This window comes from Melanostigma gelatinosum (genome assembly GCF_949748355.1).
Source record: "Melanostigma gelatinosum genome assembly, chromosome: 5".
Lineage (NCBI taxonomy): Eukaryota > Metazoa > Chordata > Actinopteri > Perciformes > Zoarcidae > Melanostigma > Melanostigma gelatinosum.
Window position 1 is genome coordinate 9,673,884 of NC_136638.1, and position 22,179 is coordinate 9,696,062.

At 48.2% G+C, this 22,179-nt stretch overlaps 1 protein-coding gene across 1 annotated transcript in view; it reads right to left on the reverse strand.

Moving 5' to 3' along the window:
* The window catches only part of gpc3 (glypican 3), a gene marked incomplete at both ends in the record, with an annotated part of 100,552 nt that overhangs the window by 20,085 nt on the left and 58,288 nt on the right, over positions 1–22,179 (reverse strand). The window contains 4 exons of the mRNA XM_079268453.1: positions 61–172; positions 4,292–4,417; positions 4,892–5,034; positions 12,748–13,424. Of these exons, the coding sequence (XP_079124579.1) occupies positions 61–172; positions 4,292–4,417; positions 4,892–5,034; positions 12,748–13,424 (1,058 nt within the window). The remainder of the gene's footprint in view (positions 1–60; positions 173–4,291; positions 4,418–4,891; positions 5,035–12,747; positions 13,425–22,179) is intronic.

Here is a 22,179-nt window from a genome sequence, read left to right on the forward strand (position 1 = left end):
GGGTACTCTGTGTACAAACACACAAACAATGGACACATCACACACGCGAGCACTGCTGACCTGGTTGATGTGTTTGAGTTTGTCTATGATCTGGCTGATGATCGGCTCAGGGGGCTTGTTGCTTCGGGACTCAGAGCCGGGGTGCGATCGCTTCAGGCCCGGCCCAGGAAACCTGACAGGACGGGGTGAAAAAAATGGGCTCAATTAGATTACCTTTTAGGGCATTTTTTGCCTTCATTAGATCAGATAGATAGACAGGAAAGGGGGAGTGAGAGAGAGAGGGGACGACATGCAGCAAAAGCTCCCCATGGGACTAAGTTCTTATGTTTGTGAGTGTTTGGAGGAGTTTAGAAACCTCAACGTGAGCTTCATGAGTGGAGGACATAATGAACTGGACCCTGCTTTCACTCCAAACAAGGCGCTTGTCACCATCTAGTGTTGACGAGATGAATGACATCTCATCTGTTTTTGTAGGTTTCGGGGGCTGGAAAGTCAATTGGTAACTCAACCCTATTCAAAAGGACCAACTGTTCCCATGAAGACACTACGTCTATAAAGTTAAACAGTGGGTAACATTTTCAATGTCTCAAGATAACTTTTCATATTTGCAATAAAAACTGTGGAGACTGTAAAGAAAGTATTCATGTCCAAAATGTCTCAGCATCAGGGGTTATTAAATGTTGATGTGAAATGTTTTACATTTTTTGAGTTTTGACACAAGGAGGTCAACAGTTCTGGCTGATAATTCATTCCGCGCACATTAAACTGGTCAATTAGTGTCTTTTTAAATCATATCTGGTGTTAATGAGCGGACATTAGCAGAGAAGTCCTCTTGTCCCGCCTCAGCAGCGAGGGTTTGTTTATGCACGACCAGCCCGCGGGCGGGTGCTTACACGTCTATCTGTGTAACCGAGGAAACGCGTCTCTGTTGACGCCTGTGTATGTTATCAAGAGGAGGAGCCCGGTGAGTCTGAAAACGCTCCTGCAGGTGTTCCTCCGCTGCTGGCAGTGGCAGCCATTAACCCCTTCCCACCACATCCTCGCCGCTCATCACCTACTCCTGCAGCGCGTTTAGATGAGCTGGACTCAGGGTGGACAACGTGTCTTCTCCCCTCGGGCACTGCGGTGGTACGAGAGGTCGTGAGGTCGCGGCTCAGAGTAAATGCTATCTGCTTTATTGCTGCAGAGGAAGGGAAAATAATGGGTCGCAGCAGGGGGGATATGATTTTCAGAGAAAATGTTCGTAAGAGAGGAAAGGATTTTGGAAAAAAAGCATGCATGAGTGAGATTGTGTGTGTGTGTGTGTGTGTGTGTGTGTGTGTGTGTGTGTGTGTGTGTGTGTGTGTGTGTGTGTGTGTGTGTGGGTGGAAAGCATGAGGTCATACTCTCTTCTCATCTCTGGGACATCGCCCTAAGCACCAACACACACCTACACACCTTTCACACGCCATCTCCACTCATCAGTCTTTGGCTCTCCCCTCAGCCAGACTTTTCATTAAACTCAAATTACATTTCCACAGTTATTTATTCCTCTTATTAGCCATGATCTCACCCCCTTCTCCGCCGCTAATTATCACATTAATAATGGAGGGAGATGTGTGATCCATTCAGGAGGGAGGAAAAAAAAAAAGGAAATATGGGTCGAGGAAGGAGGATTAAGGGAGGGAGATTTTGAGTGGAGATAAGGAGCTGAGGCAGGTTAGTGTTTCACACGATAGGTGCCGGTCCAAGTTATTGTTCACCGAGACATAACTCAGCGTGCATCACCGTTAAACCCAGTTTGACCACTGACAGTCTCAGTTGTCAGCTTTCACTTTGTTATCTGATCGTTTCTTAGTTATTGTTCGCTGCTAGCAGGCCTGATCAGATCAGTTAGCTCCAGTGATAGCCTAATCTAATCTAACACCAATTACCACGCTATTAGGTCCCGTCTGAGAGGGACGCCTCACACGTCAGAATAAACAACAGCGGGAGAAGACGCTGCAGGTGATGAAGGGGAAACCTAATTGGCGTATGACGCTTTTCACACCACCTGATCACACTTCCAGTCCCTCAGATACAGGCAGGGTCAAAGGTCAGGGCGTGTGGGGGGTGCAAACAGTGCGGTCGTCACTATCAGTACACTGTACGTCTTCAGGCTGAATGTCATCTTGAGCAAAACGAGAATCTAATTTAGATGATATCATGAAAATAGCTGCAAGGGACTGTATGACAATTACTGGGGGCGGCGAACCTTATCTTTCACTTTCACAAACACCAAACAGCTAAGCTCTCTCTGGGGGCGTTAATGCTTTCTTTCAACCCTCGTCTTGACAAACTACAACACCCTCCCTACCAAGTGTGAAAATAATAGAACACTGTTATTCAACTTGTTTAATAGTGTACCTCAAATTAAATCTGAATGGGATTTCTAGTGTGAGCCACCAGTGGAGACGCCAGTGGCTCGAAGTCAGTCTGGGCACCATTTTGGATGGAAACGCATTGCCATGAAACTCGGCACAGATATTCATGGTCCACAGAAGATGTACTAACACGGACCTTTCCTCTAGCACCACCACAAGGCCAAAATGATATGAGAATGCTAACATGCTAAACTACGATCGCTGACGTGGTAAACGTTACATCAGCGTGTTAGCATTGTCACTGTGAGCATGTTACCACGGCGACTTTAGCATTTAGCTCAAAGTAAAGTTGCGTCGTAGGGAGCGCCAGCTTTACACTGACAACACTGTGTACTGATATTGATCAATGCGCATTGTTCCCGAAAAATAAATCAACACAACATTAAAAAACCTAATACCAAGACTAAAGTGTTCTCCTGCTTGTGGGAACGGTAACTCTTTATGTAACTATTTACTATTTTGATGAAACTAAATATGAATTCAGAATGATAAATGATATAGTTCAGACTACCCTTCCTGAAGGAAAAATAACAACACCTTCCCTTTTTATTGACCTCCTCTCCCCTATTCACGTTCACACAGGCCCTGAATAAAATGTTCACGGCTGACATCTCATCTTTTACCATGCGCGTGGTTTACACTGCCATTAGATCCAAAAGAGGAATGGAAATTCAATGTTTTGAGTCGGCGTGGCGTCACATCTGTTATCACAGTTATCAGTGTAACGCTGTCTGATGTGGGGAGAAGTGCTGCTCCTCTGATCTTGGCTCCAGGTAGGATGGTAAACACGCCTGATGAAAAGCGCCACATTTAGCTCCGAAGATCGCTCCTCAAGTATCGGAAACGTTCAGTACCCAACCCCTGCAGTGCTTATACCCCCCCCCCCACCCACCCAATCTAAATATGTATCCGCTTGAGACAATAGGAGAATGAACGCCACGTTTGGCTCTGGAGACGGTACTATCTGGGGAGGATAATGGAAGATGATCCAGAACAAATCTCAGAGTGGAAATGTACCCTGAGTGAATGTGCAGGCATACATGCCCTCGCAGACGACACGGAGAATTGCTCGCCCGGAGACACTGTAATCTCTCCATCACTCCGCTCTCCTTTCCTGCCTCCCTGCACATTCCTATCGCACTGTTTGCTCCAGCAGGCAATCATGCCCTCCGGACAGCTCTGCCCTCACGCTCACCTGATGCCTCTTCTCAGATTGAGACTGTTTTTCTACCTCTGTTGCAGAGTCTCTTTCAGCAGTTTGAGAATTTATTCTCGGCCCCTCCTCTGGAACAAGAGGTGAGACATTAACCTGCAGCCGCTTTTACGTAATTTACAAAAGCAAAAAAAAAAAAAGGTTAAAAAAACCGGATGATATATATCACTATGTATGCCAAATTGAAATTGGGGCCAGCTGACGGCGCGGGCGGGAAAAAAAAGGAGGAAGTTATAATGTGTGGAGCCAGAAGGACAGGGGTGAAGAGAAATATTGCACAAACCAAATGAGGTTCTGCAGGGTAGCGCGGGAGATATTGGATGAAGGAGCGAGAGCGGTCGAAACAGCAATTAACTAAGCGAGAATAAGGTGACAGCGCGGCTGACATTAATAACATCCCATCGAGCCAAAGTCAAGATTTACACTCACACTCGGTGGGAGAGGGGGGCCCTCGTGCGGAGCTCATCAGCTCTGATCAAACTTACCCTTCAGCTCACCTACACTCTCCTCCTAGATGTGCTGCTGGATTATTGGGGATTCAGGAGTCAGAGCAGGACTATTTGTGGTCATAACTGGTGCTCGAGTAAAGGCAATAAACCGAGGCAGGTTGCAGGGTGCATTCGTCTATAGTGTGTGCTACAGCTGTTCATACAGGCAAAACGAGACACTGATTTACCTGTCTGTCATCTCCTGCCCGTTCCAGCAGAGGGAGTGGTTCGCCGGAGCGGGCTCGCGGCTGCACAGCGCCTCCCCGAGACCACTGTAGAAGGAGCTGAAGCCCTTCAAGCTGGATATGAACTCCCTGAGGTGCAGGAAAAGAGAAGGGAATGTACGACGCAGAGAAAGGCAAAGAATGAAAACTTTCAGTTGATCTGAATATGACTCTCGCACAATCTGCAGGGAGAAGATAGAGCGGGAGGAGAGACACGAGGAAAGAAACAGATTGGGCTCGATAGCAGTGAAAGCAGGTCAATGAGATCCCTCTGGAGAAAGAGAGTAACAGAGGTGAGAACAAGCAGCAGCTACAGTCCTAATTGACATTAATCTGGACATTGTGCTGCCGAGGCAAGCAGCCCCGCTGGGCATTATTACACTGTTCATTTAAGTGCATCAGGGGTGTGGGAAAACACTCGAGAGGTGAAAGACTGACTGTCGCAAGGAAACAGCAAGAAACCTGTCCGCGTGTCAGGGACAGCGTTTTGTCTGCCAGACATATAATCGACCCTGCAGCGGTCTGGAGAGCGAGCGCTGCTTCAGCAGCCGGAGGGCGTCTCACCTGCGGAGGCCGCCCAGAGTCTCGTCAGAGTCCGAGGGTGAGGGCCGGGGGTTGCGGGCCGCGGAGGCGGCGGGAGGCGACGGAGGAGGAGATCCCACCGAGCGGGAGGCGCGCTGAGGAGTCTGTCCGCACCTCCCGCTCACCTGCAGAGGAGAGAGGAGGGAGAAAAAGAAACCAGAAGTGAGTGAGCGAATTCAGTTTCCCACCAGACCTCTTCCCCCCCACTTGTGTTTTCATCGCTCCCATTTCCTAGCCGCTTACGCCTGTTTATTCAAAACACTCAATAGCAATGACACTGCAGATAATCAGAACCTGTCAGCAGCCAAACTGCCGGCCTTACTCAGCTGAGCCCCTCTGCAAATTGTCATCTGCTTGGGTTTGTTTATTTCTGAGTAGGGATGAAAGCAGGAGGGGGGGGGGGGGGATTTGCATAACAAACAAGCCATTGTACCCTCTGCCAGCCAGTTCCGCCGTGTTCAAAATTTGTAATCATAACACTCCCCAAAAAAATAAATAAATAAATAAAAAAGCGAGAGGGTGAAAATAAGGCCTCTCGTTTGCTTCTTCTCTCCCCGTACACCCACACGGGACGACATAACAATACTAAATAAGAAGTCCCCCCTCTGTCTCTCAGAGATAATGGACCTGGCACATACTTTTCAGGTGCAATAAAAATGCAAATGGCTGTTAATGTTTAGCTTGTGGTTTAATTTCCCCCGGGGATTCTGGCCGAGGCTTAATTCTGCCACGTAACGTTAACAGCTAATTGTGCCCAGCTCCCCTTTAAGTGAATAGGCTGGCACCGCTGCATACTGATGTGACCCGATAGAGCAGCACTGGACATCTTTATCCGGTGGCAGCCGAGGCCACAAGCTCACACACACACACACACACACACACACACACACACACACACACACACACACACACACACACACACACACACACACACACACACACACACACACACACACACACACACACACACACACACACACACACTTCCCAGCATAAACACAAAATGATTTAATGCAATTATTCATTTGAACACAATGCAGCTAAAGCTATTAACACGATAGACATGTCGTCCTGCATACTAATGGGCAACACACACACACACACACACACACTTGCATGCATGCTGAGACACACAGAAATGCTGAACAGCTGTAAGACAGAATCGTCAGGGTTAATCAATGCAGCCTCGTCATCCGAGAATCACGGCACACACACACACACACACACACACACACACACACACTCACACGGTCTCCGTCACTTCGCTCTCTTCCTCTCGTGTAATTCTCTCGCTCTCCTGCGCCCGCAGCGAGTGCCGGAGCTCCCACAGGCCATGATTAATGTGATTGGAGCTGCTTTCCTCTTCTTGTTTGTGCGTTCCCAGGAAGCCGTAGGGGAGTCGTGGCACAAGGGGGAGACGGATTCAGCAAGGGCCCCCCCCCCCCCCGCCAACCCCACCCCTCCGATTGTTTCCGGATTCTTCAAGGAAGGGGCTCATTAGCGGGGTATTAATATCACCCAGGGCTGGGCTAACACAACTAACAGGAGAGTCTGCAGATAAAGCCTCGGATATATCGGCACACTTTTATCTGCACCGGGCAGCCCGCCTCACTGAGCGAGAGGTGCTGACTGACAGGAATACGACACACACACACACACACACACACACCACAGTCCACATGTCCACTTGCACATCTGCAGCTCAGGTTCCATGTGGGGCTGCAATGTGCAAACATGGCGTAAAGATAAACTCTAAACAAATCAATGGCGATGCACGTGGATCCCGACACTCCAGTGTGTTAGCAGGCGTACGCATTAGTCTGGATCACCTGGAGTGATTCATAGGCAAACCGTTTCAAGAGGAGAGAAGATGCTATCGCCGCTATAAAGGTGCACAGCTGTAACCACATATCGGAGAATATTTGGTGAGTAATGTTTGTCTTCCAGAGGAGTCCAGGCTCACAGGAGAGGGGGAGAGATTGAGTCAGCACTCCTCCTCCTCCTCCTCCTCCTCCTCCTCCTCCTCCTCCTCCTCCTCCTCCTCCTCCTCCTCCTCCTCCTCCTCCTCCTCCTCCTCCTCCTCCTCCTCCTCCTCCTCCTCCTCCTCCTCCTCGCATTGTTGTCACCGGCATATAGGAACTGGCTTCTGGTGAATTGCACACATTATAGGCATCCTATTTCAGCTGAAAGCCTTTCAGAGTCTCCCAGCGAAGTGGAAATGAGGGAAAAGTCTCAGTATATATCAAAAGTAGAGTAATACCAGACAGCTATTATGGTTACAACTTCAAATGGATACCGTACTGTCTGGGTTGGAAATGAGAAATATGGAGCAATAATCTCTCAGTCTGATGTGGTGTAAATAGTTTGAGTCCGATCGAGTCAGCTAGAGCAGCTAGTCCCGCTCTAGTCCCACGGCCGAGCTCAAAGCCCCTCAACAGACTCCAGTGAATAGAATAGAATGTATACTATCTTTATCCCTTTAAGGGGGAAATTTGTCTCTGCATTTGACCCATCCCTGTATATAGGGAGCAGTGGGCTGCCAATGACAGACACCCGGGGGTTCAGTGTATTGCTCAGGTACACTTCGACACGTGATTCGTCCCAGTCGGGGATCTTCCGGTCCCCATACAAACTCTTAACCCAGTGCGCCACGGTCGCCCCTAAGTGTGGAGTGTCCATGTGATTTCAGTGGATGTCATTGAATATCATTACTATCAATATTGGGTTTCTTTCATACAACTGACTTGCCAGCGTTTAGGTCAGTTCAGTGCAGGCGGCAACCGGGTCTGCAAAAGTGAAGCCAATGCTGAAGTGCCTCAATCCTGCATTCCCTCTACTGGGGATCGGGGGGCGATCCCTCTGGTTGCAAAAAGAAGTCTGATTGTGTAGAAGTCTATGAGAAGATGATACGACTTCTCACCAAACGTTTCACTTTTGACAATGGCTGAAATGCCGAACTCAAGGGTTCAAAACCGTAGTCCACGAACCAATGAGTGACATGACTACGTCCACTTCTTATATGCAGTCCAAGCTCGCACTTTCATTACTACCACTGAGAGAGAGCTGGATGTTTCAACCTTTACTGTTAGCTAACTCAATTTAATGTTTACACACGACCTATATAGTAGAGTGTACTATATTGCATTTGGCCCTTATTGGTTAAATGAACACAGGCCCAAGTGTCTGTAGCCCTTAAATGATCTGAACATTTAGCTCCACATCCATATACTGTGGACATGAAGCATTCAAACGCAGCGATCACAGCTCGTTAAAACAGAACAGAGTTTCAGGTAAAGCTCAGTGGCTTTCGGTCTGATCTTTAAATCTCACGCATCAGTTCAGCTCACTGCGCCTATTTAGCAAATCCACCGCTTCAGGAATGTCGACATGAGATCAACAAAATCCCCAAATATTAAAAAAATACGTGTTAATATTTTAGCACAGATCTAAAGATCTCCTGCGTGGTAAAAGCTAGAACTGTCAGCACGAACCGCTGATGTTAACTCACTGAAATAGACGGGTAAGCCGTGCAGATCGGAGTCTAATTTAAAACGAGACATTAGTTGTTTGTGCGTCGACGTTAGTGAGACGCTTGTGAGGAAAATGGATGTCACACTTCTCACTCAGAGCTCTGCGGATCCTGAAGCATTCGGAGCTGTGAAAAGTTATTAAAGCTCGGTGTCGCTCTGATTTGACAGAGAGGACACGGTCTGATCCGTGGGTCTGAAGTCAGTCCATGACGTATTTTTAAAGTGGGATGGAAAACAGGCGTAAAAGAATACCTGATATCTCCCCTAAGAAGGTGCAATGAGGGACACATTATCTGCATTGGGAGGAGAACGAAGATCTGATGAATGTAACCCTCGTTTCCCCTTGTTCTCAGTCTTTATGCTAAGCTAAGCTAACCAGCTGCTGGCACATCGAGCTAGAATCTAACTTAAATGATTTCTTTATGCTGTGAAAGGTTCATTTATCGCAGCATCAATGTAGCTTTGATCAGTCGTACCGTAATGCTTATTTTTCATCACTGAGTCAAACTCAATCATGCATGCAAACATCTGTAATTTAAATGGTCATTGAAACCGCAGATTGGCCCTTTTGAGGACTTCTATAATTCAAATGAGACAAATGACTCGATGAATAACAACTTTGATGACACGTTACAGTATTCGTAACCGGGACTCGTTTAATGTTTAAAATCTCAAATGTCGCAGACATGTTTGAATGGATTAATAAGTCATAAAAATGCAGCAGAGACTTAATTAGCGCTCTTGAAACTGAAGCAACAGCGTGGAAGTGATTTGATCTGATGCTTGTGAGACAACGAAAAACACGAGTGTGTTATTGAACACATAATGCAGGCACACAAAGAGATCTGTGGTGTTAGACTTTGAGCATGTGGCGAGTGTGTGGCGACACACAACTCATGCACTACATCTCCTCTACTCGTGGTCAGATCCATCACATTTCTGTCTCAACCTACTTCCCCCTCTTCATTTCCAGCAGAGGGGTCGCAGGGTGATGGATGTCTCCTCCACACTCTTCTCTTCTCCTTCCCCTTGGGCTCGCTTTTCACACCCTTCCCTCTCCGTCTCTCTCTCTCTCCCCCGTCTCCCCGTCTCCTTGTTCCTCTCCTCTCTTTCTCCTCAGTAACCGGTAAAAATAGAGCTTCATAAATCATGCATCTTCTCTCAAAGCAGAGCGTAAAGAACGAGAGGAAACGAGGAAAAACGAACGAGGGAGGGGGGGTGAAAGGGAGAGCAGGATGTTGAGGATGCGCTCCAGAGACGGAGGTGGATGGCATCAAACTGCAGGAGAGGGGTGGGAAGTTGACAGGGGAATAGATTGAAGCTGCAGGGCTCTTGGCTGCCCTCTCTCCGTCTCTCAGAACATTGGTGGATTCACGCTGGAGTTGCTCCGGTTGGAAGGAAAATGAGTGTTAACATGCAGGGGAGCGCGCTGGAGGACGACGAGCGGTCATCTCCCCGGAAGACTTACTCGTTTCAAGTCGACACACTTTTACTGGGATGGAGTCCATCCGTCCGTCCCCCTCGGTGGCAGTAAACGGGGGTCTGCACGGGAGGAGAAGTGAGAGGATGGCGACCGCAGCTTTTACAATCACAGGGAACCACTAAACAAGACTGTTTAGTGCTCCATAGATCCATTTGCATTGCTGTACTAAGTATTGAAGTATCACCAAATGATTACTAGAGGTTTCCACTTAACAGCCACAAAGACATATTTTAGAGACCTGCTAGGATTTACAGGAGCAGACTCCATTACTGGAGCCACAAATGAAACTTGACATTATCGGTGCTTACCATTTCCAACGAGATGTTATTGGTAGACCTATTAGTGCCATTCCCAATTTAAAATGAGTTTATAGAGTGTAGAAAACCAGCAGCAACTACATACAGTAGACAATATATTTGCTCACTTTACATTTTTGTCAGTGTGTGGACAATATAATTGTGTGCAGGGTTATTATTCAAAACCCAAGTTCTCACTGAAGACTACATTTGATTTCATTAGGTATTTATTTGTAAAAATGACATGTGTATTTTACTTTTATCATTATAGTTTAAAAAAAACATATTTTAAAGCCACTCTGTGTTAAATATTTATGAGTGTGGCGCCCCCCAGTGGTGGTATCAAGCATTTAAAAAAGACAGCGTGACAGCACTGCATGTTGGCATGTTATAAATCAAGAAATATTGAAACAATCTGCATTATTATTGTTCCTGCTCGATATGACTTTACCGTGTTTAATGTAAGTGACAAGAAATAAGCTAGTTGTATTCATTAATATATAGTTAATTGGCTGAAATATATTAAAAAAAACTCTGCAATGGTCCTTTAATCCTGAAATTCATTCACCCGAATCCTAAACTGGTTATTTGAGGTGAGGTAATCAGGTGTTGTGTAATTTGGGTTGGTCCCCCTGGACTCCTCAGAGAGACAAAATTAGCCTTCAGGGAGACGACGCCTCCATCCCCTCGACGACTCCGCTGAGCGACGAGTGTCTCCGCAAGATTACATCCAAACACGCAGACACACACACACACACACACACACACACCTGACCTCGTCACAGCAGTGCTGAATAATACAGGACAACAAGCAGCTCTGATCCCGTGTGCGATCCCGTGTGCTGGAACCAGAGCCGGAGCCGTAAACACAGCGTAAAGTCATCTGCGGTGACTGGAGCTGCAGTCTTAAGTAAACCCACGCAGGACGTCTTTAATTTTAGAGAAGGATCACACACACACACACACATGCACGCACACACACAGAGTGAGCGATTTCCCCCAAGTCAGCGATTCACCGCTGCAGCCACGCCCTCGCGCTGGAGACCAAGTGAGGTCAACCTCTGTGTTAATAAATGATGGGTTCTGAGTGGAAACCTGGTCACTGGGGGGACTCGGGGGTGTGAGAGTGAAAAGTTCAGCGAATCTACAGGAAGCAAAAGAAGAAGAAAAAAAAAAATCACATCCAGCTCTGCAGCTCTGGCTGGAGAGAGAAAAAAAAGGCCTTCATATTTCATGAGCACTTCTCCCTGACTTCACATGTGGGCTACGAACAAACTTGGCGGTTTTATCGGAGTTGAGAACACACACGTAGCGGCGCCGAGGAGTGAGAGACGAGTTTCAGCGAGACCGCCTCCCTCCCTCTGCCTCCTTGCTATTATTTCGTTGAGTTTGCTTCAGCTGGAGCCGTGTCTAGCAGTTTGAGATTTCTCATTACGAGGTGACGCCTTCTTTGTCGGAGGGAAGAAACGCAGCCCGGATCACTCGTCCTCCCTCGCTCAATAGAAGTCCTCTGACCTGAGATGAATGTACCGTCTCCAGCTTCCTCATTCATTTCAGTGGGAGCACTATTTTGGCACAGCATGAGCGCATCGTGTCGCATTAGCTGTCCGTCAACTAAAACTGGCACTGCAGATTGAAAACTGTCAACAATCTGGCAGATGCTGCAGTTTAAAGTCCAGACGTGTAAAATTGCATCTTTGCATTTCCAAACATGATTTCTATCGGGTGACTGTGCAAATTTAAACGTCAAAAGATAAACAAAGATGAACTTTAGCGACTACAGTTGCAAATGCAGGTCCCTTTAAATGTGAGGCAATTATTCAATTTAACTTGGTTCAACGCAACTTCGTTATTATTCGACTTGAATTGTGTGTCTGAGATGCAACCTGTTAAAAATAGTCTTTGACTTAAATTGTTTTCTTGCCGTTCCCGTGTGCGAGAATTCAGCAGGAAGTCAGTCGGCTGTAACCCTCTGAAGGCCCCAAAAACACGCGAGTCTGTGGAACTTTTCAGTTTAACAGTTTAAGGATTCACAGAGATTGGTGCGAGTGTGACTTCACCTTCATACTAATGTGTATCTTACAACCGATGAGATGGTGTCAGCAGTGCAGTGTTCTGGAGTCTGGAATACAGTCAGTCTCATCTCTAGGAACACACCCACACCAATGCAGCCCTTGGATTTTACAATGCAGTGCTGCGTGTATGTGTGTGTTTGTGTGTGTGTGTGTGTGTGCATGTGTGCGCCTATCATCCTTATTATAGATGGGAAAGGAAACTGACAGAAGGGCAGGAAGAAAGGCGCAATTACAAGTCTGTCTGCTATTTCAGCACCACGGACAGCACCATGTATTTATCAATACGTGGCAGAGTTAGGCTGCTGATATTTCAGCGCCATAGATTCATAACTTGCACAAACCTCAGTCAGATAAAGGATCAATGACTCAGGCAGACTGGACTCGCATGTAAACATTTTTTTAAAAACCCTGTCCCTCAAAACGGCGACTGTGTGCATGCATGTACTTGGCTCACCAGGGCAATGAGGCGGGTGCGGCCGCTTATGGCGTGCTTGAGAGCCTGTTTGATCATGGAAGGCAGCCAAAGAACGACGGCCTCCATGTCCTGCTCCCTCCTCATGGCACCGGCCAGCTTCCCCAGTCCGTCTACGTAGCTCCTCCAGTGCGGCTGCACCTCGGCCGCTCCCCCCAGGCAGCCGTGCATCACCGCCTGGCAGAAGCTCCGGCAGGCCGGCGGCCCCAGCAGGCCCTGGCAGTGCGGGCAGTACCACAGCCTCAACAGGGCCCGGCCGCAGTCCCGGCCGGGCCGCAGGTGGTCGGTGGTGTTGACCACCTCGATGCCCAGGTTCAGCGCCTGCAGAAAGACGCGCGTGGCCAGGAGGGAGCGAGACAGACGGGTCATCATCAGTTTGGGATATGGGCCGAACGCTCCCGAGTCCTTCCAGGCTCCCCTCACACACTCTTCGGACGCGACGCCGCCCAGCAGGTGGCGGTAGGCCAGGGGGAAGAGGCGACCGTAGAGCACCGCCACCATGTGGTCCACCGTGGAGTCCGAGCCCAGGATGTAGAGCGACATGTCCAGGAAAAGCTGCCCCACGGAGCTCTGGGCTCCACCCCCGAGACCCGGGAACTCCGACTTCAGCATGGCCAGCGTGAAGTTACGGCCGTGACGCAGCACCAAGTCGAAGGCCTCTGCAAGAGAGCAAGAAAGAAACACGAGGAAAGAGTCAGAAGTGTGGGGCTTTCACCTTTTTGAAAGCTGTTGCACTCATGCCTCAGCAATCACAACAACTACGCCGAGCTGTCAGAAAAAAATCGGCAGCAATTTAGCTCAAAAACATGAAACACTCGAAAAGATGCAATTCCCCCCAAAACATGATCTCTCCTAAGAACACGATCACAGTGGGAGAAAACTTCCCAAGCACAGCCTCTCTTCCCCTTTTCCACAGTTTTTCTCAATCTGTTATTTTCACTAATGGGGCTGTTCACACACGCACACACACACACACACACACAGCGCTGCTAGAACAGACTCTGGCTGGGAATATAAAGAGAGCAAAGCTCCTGGAAAAGATGAAAAGCAAGATCTGGGGATTGACCTTTCAATACAACCAAAGAGCGGACTAGAACTGAGCTCACAGGATCTTAAAGACAAAGTCCCTTTTAAAGGAGAGCATTAATGTCAATATATTAGTCAGCGGGGAGAGAAACATACGGAGGATGGCGGAGGGAGGGGTGCGCGGCCGACGTCAGCAGGGAAAATAATCTGTGGCATTTTTCAATGCTCACAGTGAAGTCTTATCAACAAGGTGGCACAAGAAGTCGGAGCTCTTGCATCGACCCCAGTAGCAAAATGAACGAGGGCCCCGACAACAACAGAGGGGATTTAAAGCTCCATTACTGAAGTTAGCGGGGGAGCCGAGAGTCAGTGAAATGAAGCTTTTTGCACAGGAGAACAGCTGAGGATGCCCAAATCCCATTTATACCGCAGCTAGTCCACTACATCACTTTGTTGAGAGCGACAGCCACTACTGCTTTGTGAGGGTGTGTGTGGGGGGGGGGGGGGGGGGAGCGCAGGTTTAAGGGATCGTTAGAGGAGTTTTATTGCTTTTATGTGCCACAAAAGCCAGCCATTTCATCTTTGTTATTTCATTTCATTCCCCGCTCGGCTAGTTTCATTTCTTTCTCCTCATGCGTCTCGAGGGGCCAAATGAAGCTCGTCGGCCCGCACGGAGCACCGGGTCCTCGGACAGCACCGGGGCACGGCGTCACACCTCTGACTCTGCTGTGTAGAACCTTTAATGTGTTTCTCTTTGTGCAATTTCAGACACACGAGGGGGTCCATTTGAGAATATGGCAATATCTGAGGAAAAGAAAAACACACATCACCCCCTCTCTCTGACTAGCTGCTGCTGCTGCAGTGCATTCCAATGTCACTTTAACACAATCCGAACACATGCACATACATTCATTCTGGGTGGTGTGAGTTGAAGCGAAGACCTCCATATGCTTTATGGCCCAAAACATTAACTGACAGAAATGATAAGAGAAACAGAAAGGGAAATAATATACAAGTTGTTTTTTTAATGCGGTTGCTTTAGTATAGTTAGTGTCACTTGACTCTGGTTCCAGTGTGTAGTGTTCTTGCAACAGATATATATCTGTGAAAACACTGACGATACTTCAAAGGAAAAGGTAAATAATATGCCGCGTCTGGCTGAGTGTCTGGGTTTGAATGGGTTCGTTCCAATTAAATGATGATTTATTTAAAGGAGCAGTAGGATTATAGGGGTAGAAACGGAATATAATGTTCAAAACTATGTTTTCATTCGTGCATAATCACCTGAAACAAAGAATCATTGTGTTTTGGCCGCCATGTTGCACCGCCATGTTTCTACAGTGGCCCAGAACGGACAAACCAAACACTGGCTCTAGAGAGAGGCCCCCGGAGTTCTCTACAGGCTTGAAAAGGTTTTGGGATCAGATGCTGAATGCAACCTTAACCATTAGATGCCTCCAAATCTCCCTCACTGCTCCTTCACATCAACTGGCTCCAGAGAATCCTAAATTTGAGAAAATTCGCTAAACTATTATTCAGCTGTAGCGCGGCCGCAGCGTGAATATGAAGCAGGGTGGGAAACAGCATGCGTGCTCAGTGAAACCGTTGCCGGGTGGATGGTCGGGTTATAAAAGAAACATTTGAGGATGTTTGAGTGTGAGGAGGATGCTCGGGAGCGGCGCGCATCTGTTTGGGTTTTTCGGGGCCGCAGCCGCCCCGCTGAGTCTGAGAAGCACTTCCCTCTGTGATCAATGAGCAGACAGATGTGCGGATTGCCAGTCGAGGCAAGGAGACAGACTGGGAGGAGGGAGGACACGCCCACACACACACACACACACACACACACGCAGAGATAAAACACACGTAGATGCTCAATTCCTGGTAATTCCTCTTATATTTGGTTACTGATGGAACATTGAAGGCGGTGAGAAAATGCACATCCACCTCAAAGCTATTTGCGTCCCCTTTTCCGCGCTTTCTGTGAACATCAAACCCTGTGATTCCGCCGCTACCTGTAGTATCTCTTACACCACAAAGAGGAGAGCCACTTTGTAATGGTAAAGCGAAAGACTAGAGGGCTCTTCATAGATGCAATTCAGTGGCTCTAAGTAGCCCGGGTCACGGTACGAACCGTTGCGAGCCCATTTCCTGTGCGCGCCGCTCGCTCTCCTTCATCAGTGAAAGCCTGCGTTGCGGGATCAGGTGTCCTCTAATGGAGGGAAGAGGGGGCTGTGTGTCAGGGGCCTGTGACATCCTGGGTGAACGCCGGAGGAGGTCAAGAGCGCTACATTACCGGAGCGGGGGAGCCCGAGGCAACATATTGGGTCGCACTTAAAATTAGCAATAGCATTTATTTTGTCGCTGTCACGGATGGAGACAGAAGACTGGCTGCAGGAAAGCTGTTTCCCCTCCGAGACCGAAGGCTTTTTACAGGCGCATCAGCAGCAGGGGGGGGGGGGGGGGGATGGGCGTCTCTGCCTCTCCTCTTCCACATCTATCCAACAGCCAGATAATGTTTACTCCAAGGGGTTTAGGCCTCTCAGCTTCTTCGAGCATTAAAATATGGATATCCACTAATTTACCTCAAGCGCTCCATCCCATTGACACCGTCGCTCTGCAGTGTTCCAGCGTTTTCTCCTAATACCTACTTTGTCTGCGTATCGTGTCATTAATCAAAGCTCCCGATTAAAATGTGATCAAGTCCCGCAGGTCGTCCAAAGTGTGAAAGAAAGCTCATAAATCCGAGTCACGGTGGGGTCACTTACTTCTGACACCCAAAAAGCTCCGAGTGACTCCCGCTCCGACATGAAACAGGCTTTTCACATAATCTATGAGCGGCCTGTCAAATGAGCATATTTGATGTCCGTGAGGGCCATCAGTCTCGGGTGTTACGTAAGTCAAACTCGGTGCGTGCCAGACTGACTGACTTGCCGCCGACTGCGGTCGACACGCTGCGGAGGCAGACATGCTCCTATAGTGGCCTCATCAATCAGCTGCCCGTACACCTATTATCCCCGGGAGGGGAAAACATCGATGCATTACAGCAGCCAATGAGACCAGTCCATTTGGCTGATGGCGTGTCACCTCTAGCCGCCATGGAGATGGATGAAGAAGCCACCCCCACCTGGACCCGGTGACTGCAGTAAAAACCCGCATGTCAGTTTGTTTAGCATACAGACGCGTGCACAGGCTGACACGTGCATCAACCTCCCAGCATGCTTTGCTTTCAGTAAGGATTTTATGAGCCTGTTTACAACAAAAGCAGCATCTGCTCATTGACTGTCAACAATATGCTGTTTTTCCAGACACATTCCACTCCGCTCCCGCAGGTAACCCGAGAGCAGATCCACCTGACCAGCTGCGTCCCAGTCCGGGTGACCCCGCGTTTTACGGGACGGGAGGGGGGGTGGGGGTGGGGCTGCTTCCAGGAACAGAGCAGACAGGATGCTGGTAAGGCCCAGATAGGATCAGCGGACCGCGAGGGCCAACGGACAGCGGGGCGCAAACGAGACACGTATTAGGTTACTCCATCTGTTGAAGAGAGCGGCGCGTCCCACACACAAAGACAGGCGCAGGCACACCGACGTACACAATGCAATCACTGCAGCGCACAGCAGTGGCCAGGTGGTGACGGCGTGGGCGACCATTTGGCACAGCAGAGCGGGGAAGGGCAAAGTGGCAGTCAGGTGTAAGGACTGCACCTACACACACACACACACACACACACACACACAGGCCGGTTTTTCTTTCATTCGTTTCTCTGCCTCCCAATGAGCTTCTGGAAAATGTTTCTTCGCAGTTGGACAAAGAAACTTAAACAATGAAAATCCATCTGCTGGTGTTGTTACCTGTAGCCTGCTACCCATAAACACATGAAGTGAAGAGGGGTTTCGAAACCTCACACAGTGAGTCAGACACATTTGAAAAATATCAACACTGAAATGATGTTGTTGTTTTGTTTTTTATTTAAAATAATGCACAAAGGCTAAACATTTGTTGGGGAATTGTTCGATGTGTTTTTTAAGAGGAGATTGGTTGCTGCTCTGATTCTTTGGGGCTTTTTCTGACAAATCAAACTGTATAAGAATTGATAATATAAATGGTTGATTCCATTACATAAGTGTCTTTGACTGAACTCCATATCTGTCCTTTTTAATAATCTTGAAATAACAGAAATAATAATAAAGTGAAAATTTATAGTGAAAATTTATAGTGAAAATTGAAAGAAATGGGATGGTTTGTGTGGTTCATTGTGGACTCTTTAAAAGAAGGATCTTCATAATCTAAATAATTATATTAATATCCATATATATAGTAAAATATGTGTCAAATAACCCCTTTAACAAAAGGCCCCATGAAAAATGTCTCCCGTCCAAGACAGGAAGCACTGGGCACCCACGGAGCCATACTGCTGGTCCAGTACTACAGACTACACCAGGCTGCTTCCTCTGCCTCCATATTTCCGTCTGACACCATTGCCTCCATTGATCTCTGGCGCTGCGGTCCTTGCCGAGGTCAAAGTTGAGCCGTGCCCCGTCTCGGACCGTGGCAGAGGACACGGTGTACGGCAGAGTAGAAGACACAGTGAGGTGGGGAGGACGCGAGGGCAAAAGTGAACTGGAAAAACACAGCCGAGAGCTGCAGGGGAGGAGGGAGGAGGAAGGAGGGGGTTTCGTGAATAGTGCCAGAACGTGTGGAGAGAAACATCCAGCGAGGCTGTCTTTGAAGCTGCATTCAAAGGCAGCTGGAGTCAAGCGGTTGCCAGGGCTGCGAGGCACATCGCGCACCTTCCTCGCCAAAACTCAGCCGCCGGTGAGAGAGCCCTGACCCCCCCCCCCCCCGATCAAATGCTCGCACCGTAGACAAAATGCACGTACAGTAGATACAGCCTCGGACACCAGAGGACTCTCTACCACTCAGAAGTGAAAGGCTATTCCAATAACAGATTCATTTCCAGCACACAGGCCGAGACAGGACACACAAACACAGACTGCCCCACACACACACAACTCTCGTTGCTCTCCAGGGCTGTGATTCGAGGATGAGGGTGAAAAGGCCAGAGTGGAGACAGTGTGAGAGGAGATGAGAGAGGTCACAACAAACACAGCTTGAGCACTCCACTCCGACTCAAGCATCCGGGCTCTATTAATCCAATATGCATCTCTGAGTCGATCCCGTGGCTCAGAAGGAATACACTCCCACTCATTCCCCCTCAGTCCATCCTTCATGCTCGCAGCGCGCCCATGCATCAGCTTAATTCTGCACAGCGGCGCTTTTTTAAAACATAGAGACAAATGGGATGAGAAATATTTGCGTTGCCATTTTTCATGAAGTGCTCAAACAGTAAAGGAAAGAGCAGATTCTCTTAATCGGCCTTTTGAGACATAAAAGAGCAAAGGACTGAACCGGAGCAAACTCGTAGAGGAAAAGCAGCGAGGGGATACAGGGTTGTTTTTGAAGTTCTTGAAACAGATGGGTGCACAGTGTGAGAGAGAGTGAGAGAGAGGGGGGGGGGGGGAGTGCGAGATGTGGAGGGAAAGAGATGGAGTGAGACAGGGTGCAAGGAACTTTTCAGTGGCTTTAAAGAATAAAAAAGGCGTTAAAACTATCATGGCAGATTTGTGTCCCCTGCGTCCAACATGTTAGAGGTTATTATTAAAACACAAGTTACATTACACTCATGAAGTCATCCTCTGCCCCCTTGACGCTGGTGAGCGTGAGCGTGCACGGCTGAGAACAAATCCCACCTTCCTTCTTAATTAACACGAGCTGAGTTCAATCAAAGATTAGAAAGGCCAGAGCCCGGCTGTTTTAATAATTAACTGTGAGTTATATATACCGGCTCCTTTACACAGAGTGAGAGAGCGCCACGTGCACTGCGGTACACCGCGAGATTACTCGACGATGATTTATCCTCGACATGAGATTAAAACCGTGTGCGTGTGTGTGTGTGTGTGCGTGCCGGTGTGTGTGTGTGTGTGTGTGTGTGTGTGTGTCTGTGTGCGTGCCGGTGTGTGATTGTGTTTGTAATTGACTGCCCTGAACCCCTGAGGGTTGAAGGACATCAATGACAGTTTCATTACAGACCGCAGAGTGCAGTGTAAGGGCGACGGTGTTTACGGCACCTCTTCCCGGTGACAATGTGGGTTCAAACGCGCCTCGACACACCGAATCAGCGCGCGTGAAGAGGACCAGAGGTTTAGCAACTTTGGGAGAGAAAAAAAGTTTGCAAATGAACACACGATTTCATTTTCTGCAGGGATATTTCAACTTCAGTCTTAACTTTGCGAAGGGAAGGACGGCTTCGGGGAGGAATAACATGCCAACAGACTTTGATGTGGAACGTGGAAATGTGGAGCTTTTTAACCGGCAGCAGTTGAAAGGAAGAAACATGACGTGGTGGAGGAAGAGGAGCTCTAGCTGAGCCTTTTTGTGGCTGGCAGAAAGCAACCTTAACAGGCTGTAAATAATACACCGAGGGATGGAAACGTTGGACGCTGCGGTTCAGCAACAGGCTGCAAACTGCCGCTCCCGGGTGGAGCTGTCACAGAGGAGCGAGGCATCAGGACCGAAATGGGCGGTCAGGAGGGCAAAGAGGTTTAGGAGGCCGAGGAGGAAACAGATCAGCGGGAGGTAAGTGAAATAGCCAGAGGCTACTAAAAAGAAGGCAGCGGGAGAAATCGATTCAAGCCGATTTGACAACGGCTTTCGAGAGATCGACGGAGAAACACTCCAGTAAAACTGGGGAAGTTATCAGAGTAAAGATACAGAGCAGGGAGCTTTGGAGTCTGTGACGGGGGGTGAGGCAGCCATCTCGGAGACAGAAGAAGTGTTGGGAAACGGCAACAAGTCGAAGAGCGAGAAGACAGCTCGCGAAGCCAGACTTCAGAAGATGAAGGAGAATGCATCAGCGCGAGTGTAAAATGGAAGAACCCCCTCACCGCACCAACAAGCACCAAGGAAAGGATGAGGAATTGGCTCCGACAGCGTTTTGCAAGGCTCATTTAGAATTCATAAAATCATTTCGTCACTCGCTCCTCTTCACGGAGGACCATAAAGCGAACACACAATCCAGACAGAGTTAACATTCGTCGCCTTCGTTTAAACCTCTCATGTTGCAGCTGACAGCAGATCAGCCTGCTACTGCGTCCTTGCACCATCACACACGCTCTCCTTTTTAATTTGCCGCAATCTTGTATCTGTAAACCCTTAATGTCGAGGCGCTACATTTAGAGGCGGATGATGGAACACTCGGCGTCAACTGCGAGCGAATGTGAGAACAAATAACTTCAACAACAGCTTGAGTGAACGGTGTGTCTCTCGGGTTCTGCTGTTCTCACGGCGTCTCGGTGGGACAAGAGGCCACCGGCACTCGCGTGGATGAACACCAAGTCTGGGAGAAGTTCTGAGGTGATAATTAATTACGCACAGGGAGGAACCGCAAAATGTTGACATACCGTTGGGAAAATGTGTCGGTGACAAACGGAGAGGGGAAAAGAAATAGAAAATGTGAAGACAACGTTGCAACAAGTGTTCTCTTCTACGTCCCACACAGGCCACGCAGAAACGCAGATTTTCAGTCTTGGCCTTAGGCCACCATACACTACAGATACTGTGTATTTCTTTTTACAAAGCAACCATCCTGACATCAATTATGTGAAATGATACTGCAGCTCAACTAGCTCCTTTAAAACGACGACCAGATACACAACCTCACTGGCATACAGCTGGGTTTCTGCAACTGTTTGCATAACAAGGAGACAGTGTTGTCGTTTGTGTTCAAAGATCACTGCAAGCAGCTTTTAACGGAGTTCCACAAAGGGAAAGCCACCACGAAGACCCGTGGCTCAGTATCAGCTTTCCCAGCAGTTTTACGTCTTTGTAAAGCAACAACATGGTCATCTGGTGTTGTGGGAAGCAGGTGAGGGATCACGCTCCTCCATCTATTGAAAAGCTAGAACTAGCGCCTCACGTTTGAATGCCTCCGCTATAACCAGTCAAGATGCAGTTTACATTTGTAACTACTGTTTATGCTTTATAAACCTGTTATGAACTGTGACCGGTGGGATTAATTAATCGGAGTCATCTGTAGCTGCAAAGCAGCATCACTGACCACCAGCTGGAGGAAGGAGCCCGAAAAACAAACTCCAGAGAGGTTGCTCTTTGTCGCTTCAGTTGCTGCTGGCATGTGGTTGGAGTATTTATTTTCCATGACTGTTTTACTACACCGCAGTAAAGTATTGATATGGCACCAGCCCCAGTAAATGAGTTTAACTACGCCCCTGAAGTCCTACAAACACACCAGATGGCCTGGGATTTGGGGATTATATCAGTTTATGGAACAAAAGAGAGAAACTATTAATCTCTCAACCAAAAAGGGGAAGAGGA